This window comes from Hyperolius riggenbachi, chromosome 11 (genome assembly GCF_040937935.1).
Source record: "Hyperolius riggenbachi isolate aHypRig1 chromosome 11, aHypRig1.pri, whole genome shotgun sequence".
NCBI lineage: Eukaryota > Metazoa > Chordata > Amphibia > Anura > Hyperoliidae > Hyperolius > Hyperolius riggenbachi.
This window is the reverse complement of record NC_090656.1, coordinates 43,990,813-44,016,973: the sequence shown is the minus strand read 5'-3', so window position 1 is coordinate 44,016,973 and position 26,161 is coordinate 43,990,813. Positions and strand designations below refer to the sequence as shown.

General features: G+C 44.6%; 1 protein-coding gene across 2 annotated transcripts in view; it reads left to right on the top strand.

Moving 5' to 3' along the window:
- Nucleotides 1–225: 225 nt before the first annotated feature.
- Nucleotides 226–26,161, top strand: part of CDYL2 (chromodomain Y like 2) — a 159,680-nt gene continuing 133,744 nt past the window's right edge. For both annotated transcript variants that reach the window (XM_068259972.1, XM_068259971.1), the window contains exon 1: nt 226–350. In XM_068259972.1, the coding sequence (XP_068116073.1) occupies nt 327–350 (24 nt within the window). In that variant the 5' untranslated portion in view covers nt 226–326. The remainder of the gene's footprint in view (nt 351–26,161) is intronic.

The following is a 26,161-nucleotide window of genomic DNA, read 5'->3' as shown; positions in this document are numbered from 1 at the left end:
AGCTGCAGGAGCGGCGCGGAGATCCGCGGATGTCACCCCGGGGACGGGACAGCGCCGTGTGTCACCCGTCCCGGTGACTCCGAGGCTCCTTATCATATGGCCCATAGGCTGCCACCCCCTCCCCGCCCCCCTATCAGGATGCTGCTGTCAGCCGGCCCCTCGCTGTCATGTCACGGATCCTCCCGCCCCGCTCGCACGGCGCCCTCTGGCGGCTGTCCCCGTCCAGTGAAGGAGGGCAGGAGCTGAGCCGCCGCCGTGTGATTGTGCGCACACCGAGCCCCGGAGCCTGGCACTCTGCACACAGCCAGCCCTGCACGGCTCCCGGCATGGCTTCTGGGGACCTGTACGAGGTACGCGATGCTCCTGCACGGGCTGGGGGGGCGCATGTGACACGCGCAGGCCTCGGGAGGGGACGACACCTATTGCCCTAATGCTGGTTTGGGGGGGTTGCTCAGGACGAGCTGAAGGTTGTTGCAGTGGGGGGGCGGGGGGTTGGTCGGCGCTGGCAGTCGGGAGGTGTGTGTGGCATGCGGCTGGGAAGAGACATGTGTGCTGGGCAAGGCTGGGGGGGCTGAAGGATGCACAGCCTCTCTCTAGCTGACTGCTGTCACTCATCTTCCAACTTTACCAAGTCACTTTCTGCTGATTGTCACCCAGCAGGTCAGCAGCCTGAGCACAGGAGCTTACAGTCTATGGTGTGACAGGTGCTTCTCTGCTACAGGTGACACCTGCAGGGAGTGTGTACTGTCCTGCCGCCTGGTCATTTGGGCGCAGGGTGAGACGAATGAGGGGCTCACCCTGCTGCCGCTGAAATTCCTGGTGGCATTAATTACTATTCCCCCCCCCCTCTCCAAGTCGCAGCAGCTCGGAAGGAGGTTTGATTTGGGGTCACCTGAATTACATTTAAAATTCCACTGCGCCACTATAGACGTGACAATATTGCGTCTATGACGGCGCCCAGATCAGGCGCTATGCAGCAGTGAGCGTGTGCCCTAATGACCTGCTCCGCCTGCGCGACCCATAGGTGGCTGACCCTCCAGCTTCTATGGATTATCATAATTTAACAAAGTTGACAAGTGTATTGTGACTGCTGCAGAACCTCTTGCAGATGTCCGCCATCAGTCATCTTCGCTTTATGTAGTCAGGATTTTCATCCTACAAATGCTGTTCAGTCTGTAATTTGCTTGCAGTGTGTGCGTTTCTGCGCAGGTGACTGCGGCGGAACCACTTTTAGGTCACCGTCATTTCTCATCTTTTCAATCAAAATTCTGTTTGTGTATAAAATCTATCAGGTCTGTCATTTGTATAAAGGAACGTTTAGTTCTTTTGGTGTTTGATATACTGTATTGCAATATTTGTTATTCATGTACCTGGTGCTTATTCATGATGTGTTGTTGCTAGTGTCATTATAACAGGTTGGTTTCCAATAATAAACATTGAATGAGTAAGGTTTTAAGATGACCAAGAGTCGCCGCAGCAGCTGTACACCTTATTGGCTAGCTTCTGGTTGTAATGTTGATTGGCGGCTGTAATGAAGGTTTTCAGCAGGTGTGGACTCATCATATTTGTGTTTTGGAGACTGATCACACAGGATGATCTAAATCAATGATCCAGCTGATACTAGAATTTAATGACGTGTGACCAGTCCACTTAAAGGCATGTACACACGCCATACCGCCGCCAACAACGGGTCCGCCAGACCCTCCCGCTGGGCGGATGTTCAGCCTACAATAGTGTGTGTATGCGCTGTCGGCAGACTGATAAGGCTGTTTCTGAACGATGCGCTGAGCGAATTGTTCAGAAATAGCCTTATCAGTCTGCCGACAGCTCGTACACACGCGCTACTGTCGGCTGAATGTCCACCCAGAGAGAGGGTCTGGCGGACCCGTCGTTGGCGGCGGTATGGGGTGTGTACACACCTTAACAGGTTGGGCATCATTTCATTTTTGTCTCTGATTGTTCAGTGTAGATCTTATCAACCTGCTTTGAATCTACAGGTGTAAAGTGATCATGATTTCTAAGTGCTGTTATGATTTCTTATGCTGGAAAAATTGTAAATGCATAAGTAGAGATAAACTCAGTTTTGTATACAGTAGAATCCCTTTATAGTAAACTCCAGGGGACCAGGAAGTGTAGATTACTACTGTATATAAAAAAAGTTTACTATATCAGAAATTGTCATACTCTAGCACATAAAGTGTACTATAGTACTGTATTTTAATTTAGTCAATAATTGGGAGTTATTTTTCTTTTTTCAATGATTCAACAAGCAAGTACAGACAGCATCTAAGCTAGATCAAATGCACAGTGCTTAATATGCAGGGATTTGCATGCAATAACCATGCAATAGCTTGTACAGGAAGCATAGTTTTCACAAGTTGATGCAGGTACATTTCTGTGCAGCTTGGATGATACTGTAGTATTGCAGTCATGCACAAGCAAGTCAGAGATGACAGGCAGTTCCCTCAGTAATCAGGCAGCAGTGTACACAGGAAGCATAAATCGCACCAGTTAATGCAGATAAAGTACTGATAGTGTGGTCCTCTGTCCACATTTCTGTGCAGCCTGGATGATACTGTAGCATTGCAGTCATGCACAAGCAAGTCAGAGATGTCAAGCAATTCCCTCTGTAATCAGGGAGGAGCTTACACAGGAAACATAGATCTTACCAGCGGGTGCTTTTGAGGTAATCCTCGCAGGCCCAGAGTAGTGTGCAGGTGGCTGCCAGCCCGCCAAGCGGCCACGGCTTGTGGGTCTCCAACTGACGTATGGCACGTGCGCCTGGCCACTTTCCACTACAGCTGAATATAGAATACTGCAGGTGCCCCCCAAAAATATGTGTTACAACAGAAGTTCTAGGATATCAAGATTTCCTATACCATGCAGTACTTCTAATGGTGCTTGGCCGGGACGTTTAGGTTACTTTAACTGAAGTTTAACTATATCAGAGTTTACAATAATGAGGTAATACTGTACTTCTTCATTAGCTGCCACCCACCAATAGAGGTGAGCTTGAAATTATATTGTGCATGAATTTTTTGGTTCACAGGGACCAGAATTCATGTGGGCTGAACTGGCATGTTGTACAGGGTTAATCAGATTTGGAAAACTAAGGATTAATTACCTTGAAGCTTAATTCATTTATCAATATGTTAGGTAATTACCGTATTTTTCGGACTATAAGACACGCCTGACCATAAGACGCACCTCAGTTTAGAGGACAAAACCAGTGGAAAAATATATCAGGGCTGTGGAGTCGGAGCAATTTTGGGTGCCTGGAGTCGGAATCGGGAAAAAATGCACCGACTCCTAATGAATTTAAACTGTAATTAAAATAGAAAATATGATAAAATGTTTTATTTCTCAGATAATAGTCATCATAAACAATGTATACATGCAGTATAGCTGTGCTTAGTCCACAAAAATGAAATAAACCAATCAAAATTAGTTACGTGTGCTGCTTCAATAAAGTAGTCCCCGTATTTTTAAAGACAAATCTACATGTCTGATTGTGACTGTACAGTATATATGATGTGTACACAGGAACCTCTTATATATACTAAATAACGTCTATGCTGTAAGAATAAAGCCTGATGTGTAGCCGTGTCATTAATAGAGATGGCCAATGAGATGGGAATTCTGTGTTGATGCTGATTTATGCAAATGTATGCCTTATCTTTGCTCATTGAATCAAATAATTTGATATGTTGTTAAAATTTGGTTTGGTGACTATGAATTCCACAGCCAGGAGCATTCTGCACCTGCGCAATAATGCTGCACAGGTGTAGTACGTTCCCGGCGGCGGAGTGTGTGCATGCGCACTATGCCCGACTGGCTCAAGTACCTGGACTCATAGCAGAAGAATCCAGGTGGCGGAGGAGGACAGCGAGGGTCTGATTAGCCTGAAGGGGGCTAGAGGAAGCCCCAGGTATGTATACAACTTTAATTTCATCTGTCTACATCTGTCAACTTTGTTACACAGTAGTACTATACATCTGCACTCCCCACAGAGCTGTATGGGATCCACTGAGAATGTTGTGCACATTGAACACAGAGGTGTTGTCTGTCACCCATAAACCTGGTTCAGATTGGTTCAGATTGTACATGAAGAATGTAATAGAGGAAGAATCCCCTCATTCTCCTGCAGAGTACCTGCACAGAGTACCTGCACATCACTCTTACATGTACCCAGAGTTACATTGCCTAGGGCCTAATCCATGTTCAGATTATGCATGAAGAATGTGTAATAGGGGAAGAATCCCCTCATTCTCCTGCAGAGTACCTGCACATCACTCTTACATGTACCCACAGTTACATTGCCTAGGGCCTGATAGATGTTCTTTGTTCCGGTATGTACCTTTTACAAGTACTCTTACCAAGGACTAGTTTTAGTCTAAAGAGAATAAATATGGCAGTCTACATATCCTTCTCACTTTAGTTTTCTTTTAAAATTCCTAAGCGTTGGCAGTTAAGAGATGAATTTCATGTTACATACTTTCAATCAACAAGATTGTAATATGCAAATTAGAGGAGTCGGTGGAATCCTAAACTGAGGAGTCGGAGCGCTGGATTTTTGTACCGACTCCATAGCCCTGAAATATATATACTAATCCTGGCGTATCCATGGTGAAGCGGCATCTTTGTACTTCATGCCCCCTTTTACCTCTTGTGTCTCCCTTTCCTCTGTCTCTCTGGTGTCCTCCTCTATGCCCCTTTGTTTCTCCCTTGTGTCCTCATCTATGCCCCTTTGTGTCTACCCTGTGTCCTCCTCTGCATGGGCACAGTACAGGGAATCCCTGACATTGCGGCAGGTTGGAGGTTCGTAGTGGCCGGCGTTTACAAGTCAGGAACTCCCTGCATTTGGACTATAAGATGCAGTGACTTTTCTCCCCACATTTGGGGGAGAAAAAGTGAATCTTATGTGCAAAAAATACAGTAATTGTTAGCTCTTTGAATCAAATTAGCCCTGTGTAAAGTAATGTTTCAGCCCCTGCTATTTCGGTTTTGTGTAGCCAAAGATTTGTAATTGTGCAATGCCAGTTCTTTAAAGAGAACCCGAGGTGGGTTTGAAGAATATTATCTGCATACAGAGGCTGGATCTGCCTGTACAGCCCAGCCTCTGTTGCTATCCCAAACCCCTCTAAGGTCCCCCTGCACTCTGCAATCCCTCATAAATCACGACCACGCTGCTGACAAACAGCTTGTCAGAGCTGGCTGTGTTTATCTCTATAGTGTCAGTCTGCTGCTCTCCCCGCCTCCTGCAGAACTCCAGTCCCCGCCTGCATCCCTTCCCTCCCTGCTGATTGGAGGGAAGGGACGGGGGCAGGGACCGGAGCTATGCAGGAGGCGGGGGAGCAGCTGAGACTGACACTAGAGATGTAAACACAGCCTCACAGCATGGCTGTGATTTATGAGGGATTGCAGAGTGCAGGGGGACCTTAGTGGGGTTTGGGATCGCAACAGAAGCTGGGCTGTATAGGCAGATCCAGCCTCTGTATGCAGATAACATTCTTTAAGCACACCTCGGGTTCTCTTTAAAATACACCTGAACTGAGAGAAATATGGAGGCTGCCATATTTGTTTCCTTTCAGGCAATACCTGTTGCCTGGCAGTCCTGTTGATCAGGCATGGGCTCACGAGTAGCCACAAGTCCCTAAAGACTCGAATTCATGATTTTAAATGAGGCTTAATTGCCTCAGCTGTGCGGCTGGGTGACAAGGGGTTAATTACCCATAAGTCCGTCATCCTCCCTGCGCTCCAAACAGCTTGCACGCGTCCTATTGCACGCGTCGCAAGCCTCACCCCCGCACACTTTCTCCTTCCAGGCTTGAAGGAAGAAGTGCTCGTAGTGAGTCTTGCAATGCGTCCAATGGGAAGCGCGCAAGCTGTTTGGAGCGCAGGGAGGATGACGGACTTATGGGTAATTAACCCATGTCACCCAGCTGCACAGCTGAGGCAATTAAGCCTCATTTAAATCACGAATTTGAGTCTTTAGGGACTCGTGACTACTCATCAGCCCATCACTGCTGTTGATCTCTTTGGCTGCAGCAGTGTCTATATCACATACCTGAAACAAACATGGAGCTAATCCAGTTGGACTTAAAGGGAACCTGAACTGAGTAAAATTATTTTAAAATAAACACAGGATGTAGCTGTAAATGAATATTACATGCTTACCTCACCGTCAGTTCCTCTCAGAAGCTCACCATTTTCTTCTTACAGTGATCCCATCCAGTTCTGACAATATTTTGTCAGAACTGAAATATACCAGTTGCTGTCAGTTATATATCTGCCGCTGTCAGTTCCAACTGAATGTGGAGGAAAATGTGGGCGATATAACAGTTTAACAGTGTATTGACCAGGAAGCTGTTATGGGGTGATGGCCATTTTCGTGCCTGTTACCTTGCAAATGCGTTATCCTGACGGAACCCAACGCAACCTGTGTTATAACCCTAAAGGACTATCATTACATGGCTTTGGGATGCGATGATATTTTGCATTGCAAAAGAGCTCAACGCACACGGGCCCATATGCAATTAACTTTTTCTCCAGAGTTTTCTCCTGAGTGAAATTTTCTTTTCAAATAAATGCTTTTAAAACTCCAGCAAGAGAGAAAATACGCCAAATTTTGACAGTACCTTTCCATCTACTTTTGGTACTTTTTTAATTGCAAAGTGCTGAAAGGTTATTTTAAAGAGGTTGAAAAATTATCTTCTGGGAGAAAGAGTTCATTGCATGTGGGCCATAGTGTGCAAAAAGCCTAAGGCCTCTTTTCCACGGACATCTGTACTGCTCATTTGTTGAGCAATTCAACGTCCTATCTGCTGCCTACGATTGCCATTTGATAGCAATATAAATGCAGCTGAATGGCAGTGGATGTAACACCACACAAGTCAAGCGCTGAGGGCCAGTGAACACCAAAAAAACGCTAGCGGATCCGCAAACGCTAGCAGTTTTTGAAGCGGTTTTTCAGATGGATTCTAGGCATGTTTGTAGCGATTTTCTAAACAATGCCTAGCATTTTTTTGGTGCGTTTTTGTGTTTAATTTTTTTTTCGTTTTGTTACAGTACAGCTGTGTCCTGAACAGCTACTGTAACAAAAAAAACGCTCTGATCTAGCGTTTTTCTGAGCGGTTTCCCGCTTTTCTATACTTAACACTGAGGCAGAGTCGCCTCAGAAATCAGCAAAAATGCTGCAGGACCCGAGTTTGCGTTTGGGGAAAAAAACGAACCGCTCTGTTGTGCACCATCCCATTGCAAAACATTAGCCAAGCGGTTTCCCCCCGCAAGCGTTTTAAAAAACGCTCAGAACTGCTCTTGGTGTGCACCAGTCCTGACACTGCGTTACCATGCAGCATAAAACAGTTTTATGTCCCGTCTGAGCACGGCAATCTCCATGCTCAGATGCAGCTGTGTGTGTGTGCATGGGGGTACGGGAGCCTGTGCTGAGTGATAGCAGGTGCCCGCCGGTGAATTCGCCATCATATGCTTGCGTATTAGAGACAGAGGCTCAGCAGGACAGCCAGGCAATCTTCATTGTTTGAAAAAAAATACATATGTCAGCCTCCTTATTCCTCTTAGTTCAGGTGTGCTTTAAATCTAGTGTTCAGACATTCCAGGTATACAGCACAGCCAGCTACCTAAGCTTGTTTTTCTCATTTTCAGTCCAAGCTACTAAAGATAAGCCAGTTCCACATACAGTTAGTGTAAAGCTGCAAAAAAAAAAGGAAAACAAAAAGTCAGATGCTTACCTATGGACAGGGAAAGGTCTGGATCCTATAGAGCCTTCCCTGTCCTCTCTTGCTCTCCTCATCCCAGCGGTGTCACACTCATTGTTTGTACTCGATCAATTAGTTGAATACACTTCCATGAGCCCTTGGGAGGCTTCGGTAGCACTCGTGTACCTGAGTGGTTCAGAAGACGGGTGGCTCTGCAATGTGCATGCGTGAGCACGCTTACACGTGCTCCTCGTATTTGCGCAGTACGGAGCCGCCCATCTTTGGAAGCACTCTGGTTTGGCGAGTGCTTCCGAAGCCGCCCGAGGTGGTAAATTAAACGGGTGACAGCGCTGGAGCAGGGGGTACAAGAGAGGACAGGGAAGGCTCTATAGCACCCAGAGCCTTCCCTCTCCATAGGTATCTAACTTGGACAGTAAAGCCTCATCTACACTCGTAGATGAGGCTCCGATCCGGCGGCTCGATTAGCCGCCGGATCGCCTCTTCCGCATCCCCGCACGCACCAGCCGCATCCCCGCTCACCCGCGCGTGCGTCGGATACGATTCCCTGCTCGTTCCCGCCCGCGCCGCTTATCTTCCGCTCGATTCCCTGCCATTGTCCCCTCGCGGGGAACGAGCATTGAATCGGCGGTGGGGAGATCCGTCCTGTCGGATCTTATCAATCGAGCCGCATCAGCGGCTCGATTGATACAGAACATCGGAGCCTCATCTACGCGTGTAGATGAGGTTTAAAAGTTGGCAACACATTAATTAATTTATCAGTAGGATTTCTTATCTTATAATCCATTTTACAGGATAAGCATGGGTAACTTAGTAGAGCTCGTTTAACTGACTGTGCTGGCTCTCCCTCTCATAGTCTGAGTCGTGCTGTACAGGGGATAGAGGAAGCTAGTATAACAGTTTCGAGTGGTTATACACGTTAGCAGAATTTCCCTGAGGTTTCCTGCTGAATTCCCTAAACCAGGGCTTCCCAACCCTGTTTTCAAGTACCACCAACAGTGCATATTTGGTGGAAATACACAGGGGCGGTTAATCAGCTCTGCTGGGACACTAATTATCTCACCTGTGAATGTTTGTAGTGTTCTGCAAAACATGTACTGATGGTGGTACTTGAGGACAGGGTTTGAAAGCCCTGGTTTAGGGATCCAGCAGGAAACCTCAAGGAAATTCTGCTAACGTGATTGGGGTAGACCGCACCCTCTGGAACTGCTAGGTTTCAGAGAGTTGTAGTAAACTATGCCTATACTTTTCGGGCCGATCAAAATGTGCTTCTTGCTGTAGAGCAGGGTCTCAAACTCAATTTACCTGGGGGCTGCAGGAGGCAAAGTCAGGATGAGGCTGGGCCGCATAAGGGATTTCGCAATCAGCAGCACCCCTCCCCCACCCCCGGTTTCTGGCATTGATTTTTATTTCAAAATCAAATGGAGAAGCAAACTATTTTGCCTATTTTACCTTATAGTTCGCTTCAGTGCTCCCATTACAAGTAATCCGCCGCGTCCCCGCCGCAAAACAAGGGCTGCAGAGCCCCAAATCGCCCAAGGGGCAATCCGCCGGCATTTCCTGGAAGGGGCAGAGCTTTCAGCTTCAGCTCTGCCCCTCCTGACGTCAATCGCGGCGCATCGCCGCCTCTGCCCGCCCCTCTCACTCTTCCTTCACATGGAGGGGCAGGGAGAGGCGGCGATTGACGTCAGGAGGGGCAGAGCTGAAGCTGAAAGCTCTGCCCCTTCCAGGAAATGCCGGCGGATTGCCCCCCGGGCGATTTGGGGGCTCTGCAGCCCTCGTTTAGCGGCGGGGATGCGGCGGATTACTTGGGAGCACTGAAGTGAACTATAAGTAAGCTTTTGCAGGCGAGGGCCACAAAATATTGTATCGAGGGCCGCGAGTTTGAGACCCCTGCTGTAGAGGGTGCTGTTATTGGAGAACTGGTCCCTATGAGGCTTCCTGCTGGGTCCCCTAAACTAGATTAGCACTGGTTTAAGTACCCTGTGTCCGATTAAAACTCCAGCATCCAAATTAGCGAACACTTTTTAGGAGGGGCCATAGCTTTACATTGATGAAGTCGGATATTTGAAAGCATGTATGCATAAAAAAAGTACTTGTTCGTCTCAAAACCATGTGTAAAAGCCACGTATAAGATCAATACAATTCAGTGTACTGAATAACTCTCCTCTGTTGAAGGGCCCCCCCCAGAAAGCTATTCATGGACCAGCAGCCTACGATCGTTCGGCTGAATTTTTCATATGGCGTTTAAGTACATAGTGTTATTGTACATTTACTTGTTTCAGCTATTGATACAAATTAATTTTTGTATCGCGTTTGGATTCCTTCCCATTTTGATAATGATTTCTTAATTGACTTGAAGGTGGTTATTTTCGTTTCAGTTCTTTTCTGCATTGCGTTCTGCGGAGGGTGGTCTGACCTCTTCCATTTCTGGTTAAAATTAGCTCCTTTTTCTGAAATAACTGGCCTAGCATCTATCTAATTTTTTATGTATTTGTGGGAAATATCTCTCAACTATTTTATTTTATTTTCATTTTAAAGTGTACCTAAGAAGAAATTGAAGGGTATATTTATACTTACCTAGGGCTTCCTCCAGCTCCTCTGTTGTCTTCTAATCCAGCTATATACAGTGGCTTGCAAAAGTATTCGGCCCCCTTGTATTTTTTCATATTTTGTCACATTACTGCCACAAACATGAATCAATTCTATTGGAATTCCACGTGGAAGACCAATACAAAGTGGTGTACATGTGAGAAGTGGATCGAAAATCATACATGATTCCAAACATTTTTTACAAATAAATACCTGCAAAGTGGGGTGTGCGTAATTATTCGGCCCCCTGAGTCAATACGTTGTAGAACCACCTTTTGCTGCAATTACAGCTGCCAGTCTTTTAGGGCATGTCTCTACCAACTTTGCACATCTAGAGACTGAAATCCTTCCCCATTCTTCTTTGCAAAACAGCTCCAGCTCAGTCAGATTAGATGGACAGCGTTTGTGAACAGCAGTTTTCAGATCTTGCCACAGATTCTCGATTGAATTTAGATCTGGACTTTGACTGGGCCATTCTAACACATAGATAGGTTTGGTTTTAAACCATTCCATTGTTGCCCATGCTAAATGTTTAGGGTCATTGTCCTGCTGAAAGGTGAACCTCCGCCCCAGTCTCAAGTCTTTTGCAGTCTCCAAGAGGTTTTCTTCCAAGATTGCCCTGTATTTGGCTCCATCCATCTTCCCATCAATTCTGGCCAGCTTCCCTGTCCCTTCTGAAGAGATGCACCCCCGAGCATGATGCTGCCACCACCATATTTGACAGTGGGAATGGTGTGTTCAGAGTGATGTGTGGTGTTAATTTTCCACCACACATAGCGTTTTGCATTTTGGCCAAAAAGTTCAATTTTGGTCTCATCTGACCAGAGCACCTTCTTCCACATGGTTGCTGTGTCCCCCACATGTCTTGTGGCAAACTGCAAATGGGACTTCTTATGTTTTTCTGTTAACAATGGCTTTCTTCTTGCCACTCTTCCATAAAGGCCAACTTTGTACAGTGCATGACTAATAGTTGTCCTATGGACAGATTCCCCCACCTGAGCTGTAGACTTCTGCAGTTCGTCCTGAGTCACCATGGGCCTCTTAACTGCATTTCTGATCATCGCTTTCCTTGTTCGGCCTGTGAGTTTAGGTTGATGGCCTTGTCTTGGTAGGTTTACAGTTGTGCCATACTCCTTCCATTTCTGAATGATTGCTTGAACAGTGCTCCGTGGGATGTTCAAGGCTTTGGAAATCTTTTTGTAGCCTAAGCCTGCTTTAAATTTCTCAATAACTTTATCCCTGACCTGTCTTGTGTGTTCTTTGGACTTCATGGTGTCGTTGCTCCCAATATTCTCTTAAACAACCTCTGAGGCCGTCACAGAGCAGCTGTATTTATACTGACATTAGATTACACACAGGTGCACTCTATTTAGTCATTAGCAGTCATCAGGCAATGTCTATAGGCAACTGACTGCACTCAGACGAAAGGGGGCTGAATAATTACGCACACCCCATTTTGCAGTTATTTATTTGCAAAAAAATGTTTGGAATCCTGTATAATTTTCGTTCCACTTCTCATGTGTACACCACTTTGTATTGGTCTTTCATGTGGATTTCCAATCAAATTGATTCATGTTTGTGGCAGTAATGTGACAAAATATGGAAAACTTCAAGGGGGCCGAATACTTTTGCAAGTCACTGTACATGCAACATCAAAAGGGGATACGAAGATTTTTGGGGGAAACATATATACATGCCATTATGATGCCTTAATTGAAACAAAACATCCTAATGGGGTTTTGAGAGGATGTTAGCTGATTTTTGTCAAATAGACAAGACTCTTTGTTTACGCACAGAGGCATCGTAAATTCCGAGTTGTGCTGGGAATACACAATGAGTTTTTTTCAGTAGATTTACTATCCAATCGATATTTTTTCTTATCATATTCATTCACTTCTATGAGAAATCGATCAGAAAAACGATCGAAAATAAGATCAGACCTGTCGGAAATCATGCATCGAACATCTATCTGCCAAAAAATCTCATAGTGTATTCCCAGCATTAGCTACAAGCAGAATGGATGCAGTTTGTCAAGGCTGAAAAAGAATTATGACATTTAATATCATCAACCACTAAGTAAGGAATTGGTATCCTTGTTCAATATTTTATCTACAGATTTGAACAATGTATACATTTTTGTCTCTATTAGTCCCTGAAAAGCCACCCTTCAGGGCAGTAACCCAAAGATCACTTTAAAGGGGAACTGTAAAGTTATTTTAGACACATAGTATCACTTACATGGGGCTTCCCTAAGCCCCCAGCAGCCGCCCTGTCCTGCGCCGGTCCTACCCGAGCCGCCGTTCTGTGCCGTAGACTTCTAAGTCAACGCCAGCGCAGCCTTGTCACGCGTATCTTTTCATCGCGTTCCCCTCTGCAATAGCGGGGGCGCGAAGAAAGGATACGTGTGGCAGGGCTGCGCTGGCGTCGACTTAGAAGTCTACGGCACAGAACGGAGCTGGCGGCGGGAGAACGGCGGCTCGGGCAGGACCGGCGCGGGACAGGGCGGCTGCTGGGGGCTTAGGGAAGCCCCAGGTAAGTGATACTATGTGTCTAAAATAACTTTACAGTTCCCCTTTAAGGCCTCTTTTCCACGGACTGCTGAACTTTGTGTTCAGCGAGCAGTTACCAGGCAGCAGCAGGCAGTTGTGAGAGTTTGAGAGGCATTTCACTGCTTATCAACTGTCTGTAGAAAAGAGGCCTAAGCTGTGGGGATGGAAGGGAATGGAAGTGTGTAGGGACTGGAAGATCGTAGTAGGAATTGTTAATGGTGTACCTGGGTCCGTTCATGTTTACGCAGAGTTTGTGAATCCGGGTGATACCATTTATTGGCTTTTACTGATGGCTGACATGGTACAATACTCTCTACTGCTACTAGTATTGAATAAAGGAACCTAAACATTATTTGTAAGGATATGGTGATTGTCAATTATGAGTTGGCAGGTTGGGTAGAAGAAAGGCTGGGTTCACACAGAAATCTGCATATTTCTGTTCTAGTCCTGTCAATTCATCAGTTTGTATTAGTTTTGTGACAGTTTTCTATAAGTTCCTTTCCTGTCAGTTTAAAATGGATACAAGACTGATGAAAACTGACAGGACAGGACTAGAACAGAACTGTACAGATTTATTTGTGAACCCAGCCATATCATTTGCTGACGTAACAAATGTCTGTCAAGTTACACTTTGGTTGATATAAAGCAAAGCAACTAGGTTCATTTCTGTTTTTGACAAGTATTTTGGTAAACATTATTTTAACCTTCCTGCCTAGTATAAAACGCAGAATACACGTCACATGATTTACTTCACCTTTGAAAGAAAAGTTGCAATGTGTCCTGCTTTGTGCGGATAATTACTAATGCAAGAAAACTGGTTTTACTGGGTACTCTGAAGAGAATAACAAAGTTTTCCTGTCTTCATATGGTTGTTGAAATTGCTGTTTTTATGGCAATTTGAGACATGTTATGGGTGACAGCAAATTAACCTAATACATTTTGATATTAAATCATAAAATGGCATGCACTGCTTTGTTGTGTCAAATACATTTTTTCTTAAGAAATTGGAAATTAAGCCAAAGGGCCATATCAAGCAGATGATCCAATTATGGGTGTAGTTTTGGTTTATGGCTTTGCTCCAGATCACCTGCCTACCACATCTCATTTTACATAAATTAAAATGCAACAAAGCGAGAGGAATCTTATTGCAACAGCTAAGGCAGCCATGCAGACGGAGGAACTTAAGTACATAAATTTTACCACTGGTGATATGTGTCTATCTAGCTATCCCACAATGCAAAGCAGCTGTGTTGCAATGATATGGCGTGGTGGCTTCCGTCAGAATAAACGACAGCATATATATATATCATGCTTAAAGTACCCCTGAACTAAGTGCCATCAAATGAAATAATTGACAGAGCCATGCTGTTGGTTCGGTGACAAAGCTCCTGCTCGCCATCAGCTCCCTGCAAACGGCAGTTTAATTATTCATCTGGGCCGCCTGTTGAATATAGACAAGGAGGAAGAGGCAGTCCTTTTCTTTCCACAACCTGTCCCTCCTTGTTCTACCCGCTACCCACCCAGTCTCCACCCCTTAGCCGTCCATTACCTGCTTCTAGATGCTCGTGGGTGTCAGAGCTCAGTTCATTGCAGCTCTTACCTGGTAGCTGTACCGGGGTCAGAGCCATTATTAAAATGGAGGGGCTGTTTTTCTATTGCCAACAGTGGCTGAACAGGACCAGTGAGGATCAAGAAAGGATGCACAACACAACGTGCCTAACTACGCTAAACAGTGCGCCATTCATTTATTTCCAGCGCTGCAAAGATATATTTACTGTTATTCTTGGACGTTCCTAACTGGATGCAAATAAAAATAGAAATATCATTTAACAAAATTAGGTTACAAAAACCGGTGGAGCAAGGATCTCCATTTACAGCAATTTTATAACAAACTGAAAATTTACCAGTAGAGTTGACTAAACTTCTGCATTTATTATGTTATGTTTCATACTTTCTGTGATTAAAAAAAAAAAATCTAAAACCTCTCACATGATAATGCCAACTAGATGTACCAGTAGAGAAGGCAGTTGGATGAACCCCATTGGCAGAGAGTGCAGGAAGCCCCACCCAGTCTCTGCCTCTCTGTGTATCTGAAGAATCAATTTTCTCAAATGTTAATGAAAAATATAAAAGGTGACCATCGGGACAATGACTGCTTACAGTAAACTTATTGACTATAATGGAAACTGGGCCTTGGATAAAACTGCATAATGTTTGTTTTGGTCCATTGTAACCTCTTAAGGACCACAGTATTATTTTTAAATAAAAATTGCTATTTTTTTTTTTTTATTTCTTCCCTCCCTCCCCCCGAGATCCAGCACTAAGGTCAACTCTCATAGGCATCATCCTATGAGAGGGATCCAATTGTGAGCCACTTCAGGAAACAGTCCCAGTACAGCGCTGCACTAGTCTTTACAAATGTAAATGGGATATTTTTGTTTCTAATAGCCTGCCAGCCACAATCACGAGCTGGCAGACTGATCATGGATCCTCGCACTGTGTATTTACGGGTGCTAGAGCGACCACGAGCTCCCTGCAAATCCCGCATCCCGAGATGATGCACCGGTGAGTGATCGAGGAACAAGGAAGCCACTCTGCTGCCACCATCCTGCATTAGGCAGTCGCAGATCATCAATGTGGTCTTCTGTCCAGTATATTGTCATGATCATTGTTTGTGTGGGCGTGACTGTTTGCAAATGAATGTGTGAACAATGGGCAGGCGGCACGTATGCATTGTACTTGAACATTTGTGCCCCTAACAAACAATCCTGTCACATAGAAGGGTGTTTTAATCTGCACTTGGTCATTGCACGTGATCAATGAAAAAATGCAGCGGCCTGTCATCCATGCACGAGCAGGACACCGCCTGGACACTGCGCAAGTATGACACTAAGTTATTGCTGCTAAGGGTGGTTTGCAGGCTAGTTCAATATAGCTAGCTGCAGTCAGGCCAGATTCACTCAGCAGAATATGATGTCCTGAATTCAATTGATTGTTGTTGGAACTATGAGTTGCACTTTTTTTTCATACAGGCTAAAATACCGTATTTTTTGGACTATAAGGCGCTCCTGACCATAAGACACACCTAGGTTTAGAGGGCGAAAACCAGGGGAAAAAAATATGTACTGAACCTGGTGCATCCATGGTGAAGGGGTATCTTGTGGATTATGCCCCCTTTGTACCTCATGCCCCCTTGTACCTCTTGTCTCACTGTGTCCTCCTCTGTCCCCCTTGTGTCCTCTGTGCTCCGTTGTGTCCTCTGTTTGTCCCCCTGTGTCCTACGATGTTGTGTTGGGTTGGAGGTTCATATTAGCAGGCGTTCACAAGTCAGGATCTCCCTGCATTTGGACTGTAAGACGCAGTGACTTTTTCCCCCCAATTTTATAAAATACAGTAACTGTGACAGCGCTAAAAAAAATAAGGTAAATTAGAATAAAGGAAAGTCAGTGTTGAAATACAAATACTATCTTTAAAAAGGCACAGAGTTCTGAATATTGTAAATAATGGTGATCTGAATCATGCCTGAGTATGAGGCATTCCAGTGTTGAATGACTACAATATTATGCTGACAAAGCTTATAGGACAGGAGTTAAACACGCTGGTATGGTAAAGGCTCTGCTTAATGCCACTCAAGAGAACATCGTGGTCACGTCATACCTCCCCAGTGACGGGCTCTGTGACTTGGATACAGACTGTAGTGGTGTTGTGGATGGAACAGGAACTCCATCATACCTCCCAGTGATGGGCTCTGTGACTTGGATAGAGACTGTAGTGATGTGGATGGACCAGGAGCTCATCATACCTCCCAGTGACGGCCTGTGGGATTTGGACACAGATTGTAGTCATGTTGTGGATGGACCAGGAACTCCATCATACCCTCCCAGTTACATGCTCTGTGACTTGGATACAGACTGTAGTGATGTTGTGGATGGACCAGGAACTCCATCATACCTCCCAGTGACGGGCTCTGGGACTTGGACACAGACTGTAGTGATATTGTGGATGGAACAGGAACTCCTCATACCTCCCAGTGACGGGTTCTGTGACTTGGACACAGATTGTAGTCATGTTGTGGATGGAACAGGAACTCCTCATACCTCCCAGTGACGGGCTCTGTGACTTGGATACAGACTGTAGTGATGTTGTAGATGGACCAGGAACTCCATCATACCTCCCAGTGATGGGCTCTGGGACTTGGATACAGACTGTAGTGATATTGTGGATGGACCAGAAACTCCATCATACCTCCCAGTGACGGGCTCTGGGACTTGGACACAGACTGTAGTGATGTGGATGGACCAGGTACTCCAATCATACCTCCCAGTGATGGGCTCTGGGACTTGGTTACAGACTGTAGTGATATTGTGGATGGACCAGGAACTTCATCATACCTCCCAGTGACGGGCTCTGGGACTTGGATACAGACTGTAGTCATGTTGTGGATGGACCAGGAACTCCATCATACCTCCCAGTGACGGGCTCTGGGACTTGGATACAGACTGTAGTCATGTTGTGGATGGACCAGGAACTCCATCATACCTCCCAGTGACGGGCTCTGGGACTTGGATACAGACTGTAGTGATGTTGTGGATTGACCAGGAACTCCATCATACCTCCCAGTGATGGGCTCTGGGACTTGGATACAGACTGTAGTGATATTGTGGATTGACCAGGAACTCCATCATACCTCCCAGCGACGAGCTCTGGGACTTGGACACAGACTGTAGTGATGTGGGTGGACCAGGAACTCCATCATACCTCCCAGTGACGGGCTCTGGGACTTAGATACAGACTGTAGTGATGTTGTGGATTGACCAGGAACTCCATCATACCTCCCAGTGACGGGCTCTGGGACTTGGATACAGACTGTAGTGATGTTGTGGCTTGACCAGGAACTTCATCATACCTCCCAGCGACGAGCTCTGGGACTTGGACACAGACTGTAGTGATGTGGATTGACCAGGAACTCCATCATACCTCCCAGTGACAGGCTCTGGGACTTGGATACAGACTGTAGTGATGTTGTGGATTGACCAGGAACTCCATCATACCTCCCAGTGACAGGCTCTGGGACTTGGATACAGACTGTAGTGATGTTGTGGATTGACCAGGAACTCCAGTCCTGACACTGAGCAGGCTATGAGATTCCAATGATTTACACGTGTTTGTATGGGAATTGTACACGTACACAGGCTAGTATGTAGGCAATGACCTCTGTTATAAGCACCAATGAGTGATCAGCTGTGCATTAACTCTCATGTGGCTCGTTTGTGAGTTCTTTGTTTCCCATTGCTGCTCTGCATAATCCCAGGAGTCTATTCTATATCGTAGCTTGAGGAAGCTTATAGAATTGTGCCCTAAATCTTGGTGCCTTTACTGTGCTGATTACAAAGGTTAATGTATACAAGCAATCCCTGATATGGAGAGTCTGGTGTCTTGAAGTGCAATGTCTGGCTATTTTACACAGGAGGATCCAGAGGCTTCTGCCTTAGGTAGGTTTCTTTTCTTTTCTTTTTTTTTTGGGGGGGAGGGGGGGGGTGTCTGGTGCTTTCAATTGGTATTGGGGGTAAGATTTGTCCTGGTAATACTTTGTGGAATGGCTGCACCCCAAATGCAGAAAGTCACGTGGGCTGGGACAGGTTAGCAGGAAAAGGATACACACTCGCCACCTCTGTTCTTGGGGACCTCCTTGCCTAATCACCTGTTTGGCACACAGTTGTTTTTTTTTTGTTTTTTTTTGTTTTTGTTTTTTCATCTGCAGTAGTGTAAGTAATTAATGCCGCAGGAGAATTTGAAATAGGAGAATAAGGGTCACCAATATTTGATTAAAAATCTTAAGGCACACCTGACCGGAGGTAAAGCTACCCAATGAAAGCACAAAAGGTATGATCATCTCAGAACCAGATACCTCTGTGCCTTGTCCATTGATAGGAGGGAACATCACAGACATCCTGCCTGTCTGAAAATTGGACAATGCACAGAGGTATGTGGATCCAGCAGGTACTTGCCTCTGTTCTTACCTGAGGTCGTTTTGCCTCGCATCTGGTATCCTTTAAGACCGATAGCAGGAGAAATCACCTGCAAGTCATTGGTATCACTGCTTTCTTGTGGTAAGACTGTCACGAGAGAAAGAAAAAAGCTTTGTAACTGGTTAAAATGGCCAGAAAATCACAATTGCATTTCTTGAATGATGAAAAGTGGGAGATTTAATGTTAATTTTATCATTCCATACACTGTAAACATTGTTAGCGGTGTAACTCCGCTAAATGCTAGACTGCTTGCTTTATTGATTTTTAATTCAGGATTAGATTCCTGATGTAATAATTGTAGGTGTTTGCTCAGATTCCTTTTATGTTCGGTTTTGCTTGAAGATTGGAAACAATTCACCACGCTCAAGGTTTTTTTTTTTTTTTTGTTTTGTTTTTTCGGTGTTTGTTTTTTATTCTGTTGTTTTAAAATGAACTACTACTGTTCATGTCATTAAAGAGACTCTGTAACCTCAAAAACATCCCCTGGGGGGTACTCACCTCGGATAGTGGAAGCCTCCGGATCCTAATGAGGCTTCCCACGCCGTCCTCCTTCCCACGGGGGTCTCGCTGCAGCCCTCCGAACAGCCGGCGACAGAACCAACTGTAAATTTAATATTTACCATTGCTGGCTCCAGCGGGGGCGCTATGGCTGCTTTCGGCTCCGAACTACAGTCGGGTCCGCTCTACTGCGCAGGCGCCGGAAACTTGCGCCTGCGCAGTAGAGCAGACCCGATGGCGATTGGGTATTTCCGCCTACTTCGGAGCCGACAGCCGTCAGAGTGCCTGCGCAGGAGCCGGGAAGGTAAATATTGACGTCATCTTTCACGGAGGGCTGCAGCGAGACCCCCGTGGGACAGAGGACGACGTGGGAAGCCTCATTAGGATCCGGAGGCTTCCCCCACCCGAGGTGAGTAACCCCCAGGGGACGTTTTGACATTACAGATCCTCTTTAAGGGTTTGAATTAATAAGTAAGCTATTTAAGTGCTGATCAGTTCAAACATTTGCTACTTTCTGAAGTTTTCACCATTTTATTGGGAACCACTTGTGCCAATAAATATCAGTAAGTGATGATTGCCATGTTGTCAAAGTGAGGGTCAGCCTGATCTCAGCTTTGGCAAGTGATATTGACTTCATTGCAGCAGAGTTGACAATGTTTTTTGTTTAATTCTGTTCAGCACTTCAGTCACAGATTGCCACTTTATAAAATGGCGAGTTACAGCTCAAGTTGAAGTTAATGGTGGCCATTTTTCTTGGTGATGGTGGGGTGTTAAAAACTTTTCAAGGGTCATACAAGTGAATCTAAAAAGGTACGTGAGGGTTTGTCAGAGTGGAGAACAGAGATATTGGGCCTGATGCAATTGTCAGACTTGCCAGCATGAGTCCAATAATTGGACGACAATAACGTCGTCTGATCCACTTGCACTCAAGCCCTAGGCAGGGTGTTAAAAAAACTTGCTTGGGCAATATTATTGGCCAGCGAGATCTTTACACCCTATCCTATTAAACTTTTCATGCTGCCGGGAAATGATGAGCGCTAGCTTAGACCTGCAAAAAACAGGTTTAAACACGCTAACGCACGTCTTCTGCCGCTACATCTGAGGGTTTTCTTTAATAAGGGGACCCTCAGAGCTCCCCGTCGGTCTGTCCGTGCTGAGCTGTGCACCCCCACTGCTCAGCAACTCACACTGCTGAATACACCTGTTGCTGTTATCTCTGAGCCCTGGCAAAGCATCTTTGAAGCTACCGCTGGGGCCCCCCATTGGTCTACTGTCTGAACTAATGAGGAATTTTATTGGTCCAGACAGTGGGCAGACCGACTGGGAGCTCTGGAGGTCCAGATGCAGTGGCAGAAGACTGTGGCTGATGTTTGGCGAGTCGCATGCATTGCAGGGGGAGCGAGGCAGCAGTGCCATGGTGCAAGTATATGTTTATTGGTATTATTATAGTTACTATCTGGGGATGCCTGTCCTGCCGTTTAGCGTCTCCACTGCCACTACTGTAATTATTAAGGTGATGAGTAGCTCGCATTTGTAAGCTACTTATCACATTGAATAGAATATGGCCCATTGTCTCCTTATTTATCATATGTAGAAAAATTGATGCTTTAGAATTGTGGGTGTGGAGAAAACTACTAAGACTTTCCTGGACTGCTGAAAGATCTAACCAGTCCATACATAAATAAGGCCGGTGTTCACTAGAAGGGCTGATACTACTATCAAAACTCATACTTTGGTCACATAATGAGAAGACCGGAATCTTTGAAGAAATCCTTGATGCTTGGAAAAATTGAGGGCAAAAGAAGACGACAGAGGCTAAGATGGATAGACCGCATATGGTCCAGGAATCCGTGACAAAGCTGAAGCTGCGCTGGAGCTGTATCTTTCACAAAGACAACGACCCTAAACACTGCTCAAAATCCACTAAGGCATGAACAGAAGAACAAGTACAACGTTCTGGAATGGCCATCTCAGTCCCCAGACCTGAATATAATTGAAAATCTGTGGTGTGAGTTAAAGGGAGCTGTCCATGCTCGGAAGCCATCAAACCTGAATGAACTACAGAGGTTTTGTAAAGAGGAATTGTCCAAAATACCTTCAACCAGAATCCAGACTCTCATTGGAACCTACAAGAAGCATTTAGAGGCTGTCATTTCTTTAAAAGGAGGCTCTACTAAATATTGATTTAATTTCTTTTTTGCGGTGCCCAAATTTATGCACCTGCCTAATTTTATTTAAACAATTTTAGCACACTTTCTGTAAATCCAATAAACTTCATTTCACTACTCAAATATCACTGTGCGTGTCTCCTATATGATATATATTTAACGGACATTTTTTGTTGTAACAACCAACGATTTATACAGGAAAATCATGACGATTAACAAGGTTGCCCAAACTTTTGCATCCCACTGTATGTTACCATGTATGCAGTAAAGTCTTGAAGCATGCGTTTGCTTTAGGTTCCTTTATTATGCATATATGGTGATTATAAGCACAACCCCTGCTCTCTTGCTGTTCATTGGGGTTTACAGCAGAAGTGAAATCGCTGACAAGATACTGCATGAATGTTGATGTTTAGAAACCCAAGCGGACAGCGCATGATTGATTTTTTTAGCTTAGAAATATTCCGTAAATGCTATTACAGGCTGGCAAGAAAAAATCAATTTGTCTATGACCAAATTTATCGTACAAATAGTCTACAGTTCCAAATGGTTAACCACCTGAGCTGTTTAGCCAGATAGCTGACATGGCCCATTGCCTGGTGGAGGATGATTAGAACTCGAGTGTTCATGTTCAGCTTAATACCGCTTCCATAAAGATGCATTATCCGATAGAGCAACCGCATAGAAACTGGAGGCAAAGAAATGTAAGGAATCTTGATGGTGTTTTGTAAATTGCACTAGAAAGAATAACAGATGGGTAGCTTGGATCCTTTGGGCAATGCTGCCAGTGATGTTTTGTCATGCATATATAAACCCACTGAATTTAAGGGAAAGCTGCAGGGAGTGGGCTTTCTTTTCATGTTCACCTTAACCATTTCAGCCGCCCAGATATGAAGCTCACGTCCGGGCGGCTGCTGTGCTGCGCTCCCGCTGTTCGGCGCGCTCCCGCACGCACGTGGTGTCCGCCACTAGCCCAGGGATCAGTTAAAGGGAACATGGTTCCCGGTCACTGATCCCTGTCCCCCGCAGAAAAACCGAAGCGCTCAGCCGTGAGGCTTCAATTCTTCTGCCCGGAACAATTTCCGCATCCCCCTTGTACTTCCACTTAGCGAGAAGTACAAGGAGGGAAAACAAAAACGAAGGTGGCCATCTTGTGGCCAAATAGTAAAACTACATCTACACATTTTTTACATTACAATTTACACATTTCACTACATTGAAAAATAACTGTTTATGTTCCACACCAAAATATTACCCAAATAAATGTTTTAATGAAAAAAGTATACAATTAAAAAAACAAACAACAACATAAATAGTTACCTAAGGGTCTGAACTTTTTAAATATGCATTTGAAGGGGGTATACTACAAACATTTTTTAAATTATAAGCTTGTAAATAGTGATGGACGCAACAAGGAAACAATGCACCTTTATTTCCAAATAAAATATTGGCGCCATACATTGTGATAGGGACAAAATTTAAATGGTATAATAACCGAGGCATATGGGAAAATAAAATACATAGGTTTTAATTATGGTAGTGTTGATTATTTTAAAGCTATAATGGCCGAAAACTGAGAAATCATAACATTTTTCAATTTTTTTTCTTATTAATCCTGTTAAAATGCATTTATAAATAAATAATTCTTAGCAAAATGTACCACCCAAAGAAAGCCTAATTAGTGGCGGAAAAAACAAGATATAGATCAGTAAATTATGATAAGTAGTGATAAAGTTATTAGCGAATGAATGGGAGGTGAAAATTGCTCTGATGCGTAAGGTGAAAAATCCCCACGGGCTGAAATGGTTAAAGTATTTGCGGCTTTTAAAATCCTCTCTTACTTGTTTGTACATTACTCCATTATGGGGAGCAGGAGTAAAGAAAATGGTCCATTATGTAGCAAAGTCACAAGAATACAAATATTTAAAGCAGGGCTGAGGAGTCGGATGAATTTTGGGTACCTGGAGTCAGAGTGGGTGCCCTGATGCTGTGGAGTCTGTGCCCAACTTCACAGCCCTGATTTGAAGTGCTAGTTTTACTTATAATTACTGTATTTTTTGGACTATAAGACACTTATAGGCCTAATGCAGGGAGTTCTTGACTTGTGAATGCTGCCAATACGAACCTCCAACCTGCCGCAATGTCGAGGACTCCCTGTACTGTGCCCATGCAGAGGAGGACACGGGGACAAACGAAGGACACAGAGGGACACAAAGGGGCATAAAGGACAAAAGGGGGACACAAGGGGGACACAAAGGGGCATAGAGGACACAAGGGGAACACAAAGTGGCATAGATAAGGACACAACTGGGACACAGGAGGACAGAGGCGGCTACATGGAGGACACAAGAAGTACTAGCGGGCATGAGGTACAAAGTGAGCATAATCCACAAAATGCCCCTTCATCATGGATGCACCAGGTTTAGTATTTATTTTTCTCCGCTGGTTTTTGTCCTCTAAACCTAGGTGCATCTTATGGTCAGGAGTGTCTTATTGTCCGAAAAATACAGTAAAGGGTACCTGAAGTGACTTGTAATATGATGAAATAAACGTGTGTATGTACAGTCCCAATCCTACTTAGGACTAGCTTGTAATCCTTTGTTTCTTATTTCTCACTATAAGGGCTATGCTTGTCTGCAGTCAGACTGTAGCAGTGATAAACCAGCACTTCTTTAAAGAGGAACTGGAATCAAAATAACGTAATGGATAACATTGTTAATTTTTTTTACTATATTAATTTATAAATTATTTAGTCAGTGTTTGCTCATTGTAAAATCTTTCTTCTCCTCAATTTACTTTCTGAAGTGTATCACAGGTGGCAACACCTTTAGTATTTGGCAGGTGATTTCGGCAGAATGTTCTTTCTGAGTTCTAAAGCAGAAAAAAAGCTCTGAAGGGGAGAATTCTGCATAATAAATAGCCTAGGCTCAGCCTCAGTGGGAGGGTGGGGCTACCAACCAATATAAAGCAATATATAGCTATTGGAAGTGTTTCTGATGCTGAAACCAGGGTCATTATTATAAAAGTGGGTATCCTACTAATATAATAAATGGTAAAGTTCGGATGTTCGGATGTTTGGATGTTTAGTTTCAAAGGTTTTATTGAAAGTTTAACATGTACATGCAATACATTGAAGGCATTAATTTTGTCCCGATGGGACTAGGCTCAGAGTGATAAGCGGAACATATTTTATACAAAAAGAAATAAAAAAAAAAGATGACATGTCAACAGAGCGGATTTCGGTAGATCAGGTCTTAGAATGGTATGATAGGAAGAATTTACAATAACCAAGCAGTACTTAAATCGTTGTAGGGGGTAACTATATGGTTAGTACGGGGTGTCTCAGGTTTTGAGTGTCAGCTAGGCATAGCCAAGGCTGCCATGTGTTAGTAAATGGTATGGTTGAATCGTCGACAATTGTGATAAGTCGTTCATTAATCATTATCTCGTTGATGATTTCCTTAGTTCGGGTTGTAGAGAGATTTGGTTGGAGCCATTGTCTGGCTAAGTGTATTCTGGCGGCCTTGGCTATGTGCTGGGCTAGCCTATGTTGGGGATATTTCCAACCTTTAGGCTTGTGGCCCAAGAGGAGGAGAAAGGGATCAGGGGGATAAGATTTCTCTAGAGCTGAATTTATAAGGGCTGATACTTGGTCCCAGTAGTCACGGGAAACAGGACAGATCCACCAGGTGTGAGCTCAGGAGCCAATTCTACCACAATTTCTAAAGCAGAGTTTTGATTTAGATGAGTCGAATTGATGGACCCTCTCGGGCACCTGGTGAGAGCGATGGAGTATTTTAATGTTAGTTTCGATGTGAGAGTAGTAGCTACTTCCTTTTGATAGGGTTAAGCAACACTTTGACCATTCTTTTAGGGTGAGGGTCGAGTTTAGATCAGATTCCCATTTGATCATAGATGGCAATTTCGATGGTATAAGGGGTTGAGAAAAGATTGAGTATAGGTATGAGATTAGGCCTCCTTCTAATGGTTTATGTAGGCACCAAAATTCAAATGGGGTTCTAGGCGGGTCTCCTGGAGGTAATGTAGGCAATGATTTTAGAAAGTGATAAATTTGGATTGCTGAAAAGAACTCTGAAGGAGGGAATTCTGTTTTGGTTTTGAATTGCGTCCAGGTTGGGCATTTATCATTGATCAAGAAGTGTTTAAGGAGGAAGTAGCCACTAGCTTTTCACCAGCTAAAGGAGTTCCGATCTAGCCCTAGGGGGAAGTCCGGGTTTCCGAATAAGGGGGTTAATTGTGGGAGCTTTGATTGCAATTGTTTAGATTTCTTGAGTTTGTTCCACAAGGTCAGTGAGTGGGCTGATAGGGGTGATGTTTCTCTGTGTCTAGTCGGAATTCCCCTGGTCGACCACATGAGGGCTGAAAGGGAGTAGGGTGCAAGTAGGCTGTTCTCGATTTGGGTCCATAGTGGGGGGTTGTGTTTGGAGAAGAGTTGCGATAATTGAGCTATTTGTGAGGCTCTATGGTAGTTATATAGATCAGGAACCCCGAGGCCTCCTCTAATTCTGTTCCAACACATCAGCTTTCGTGAAATCCTGCTTTTTCTGCTACCCCATATGAACTTAAATATG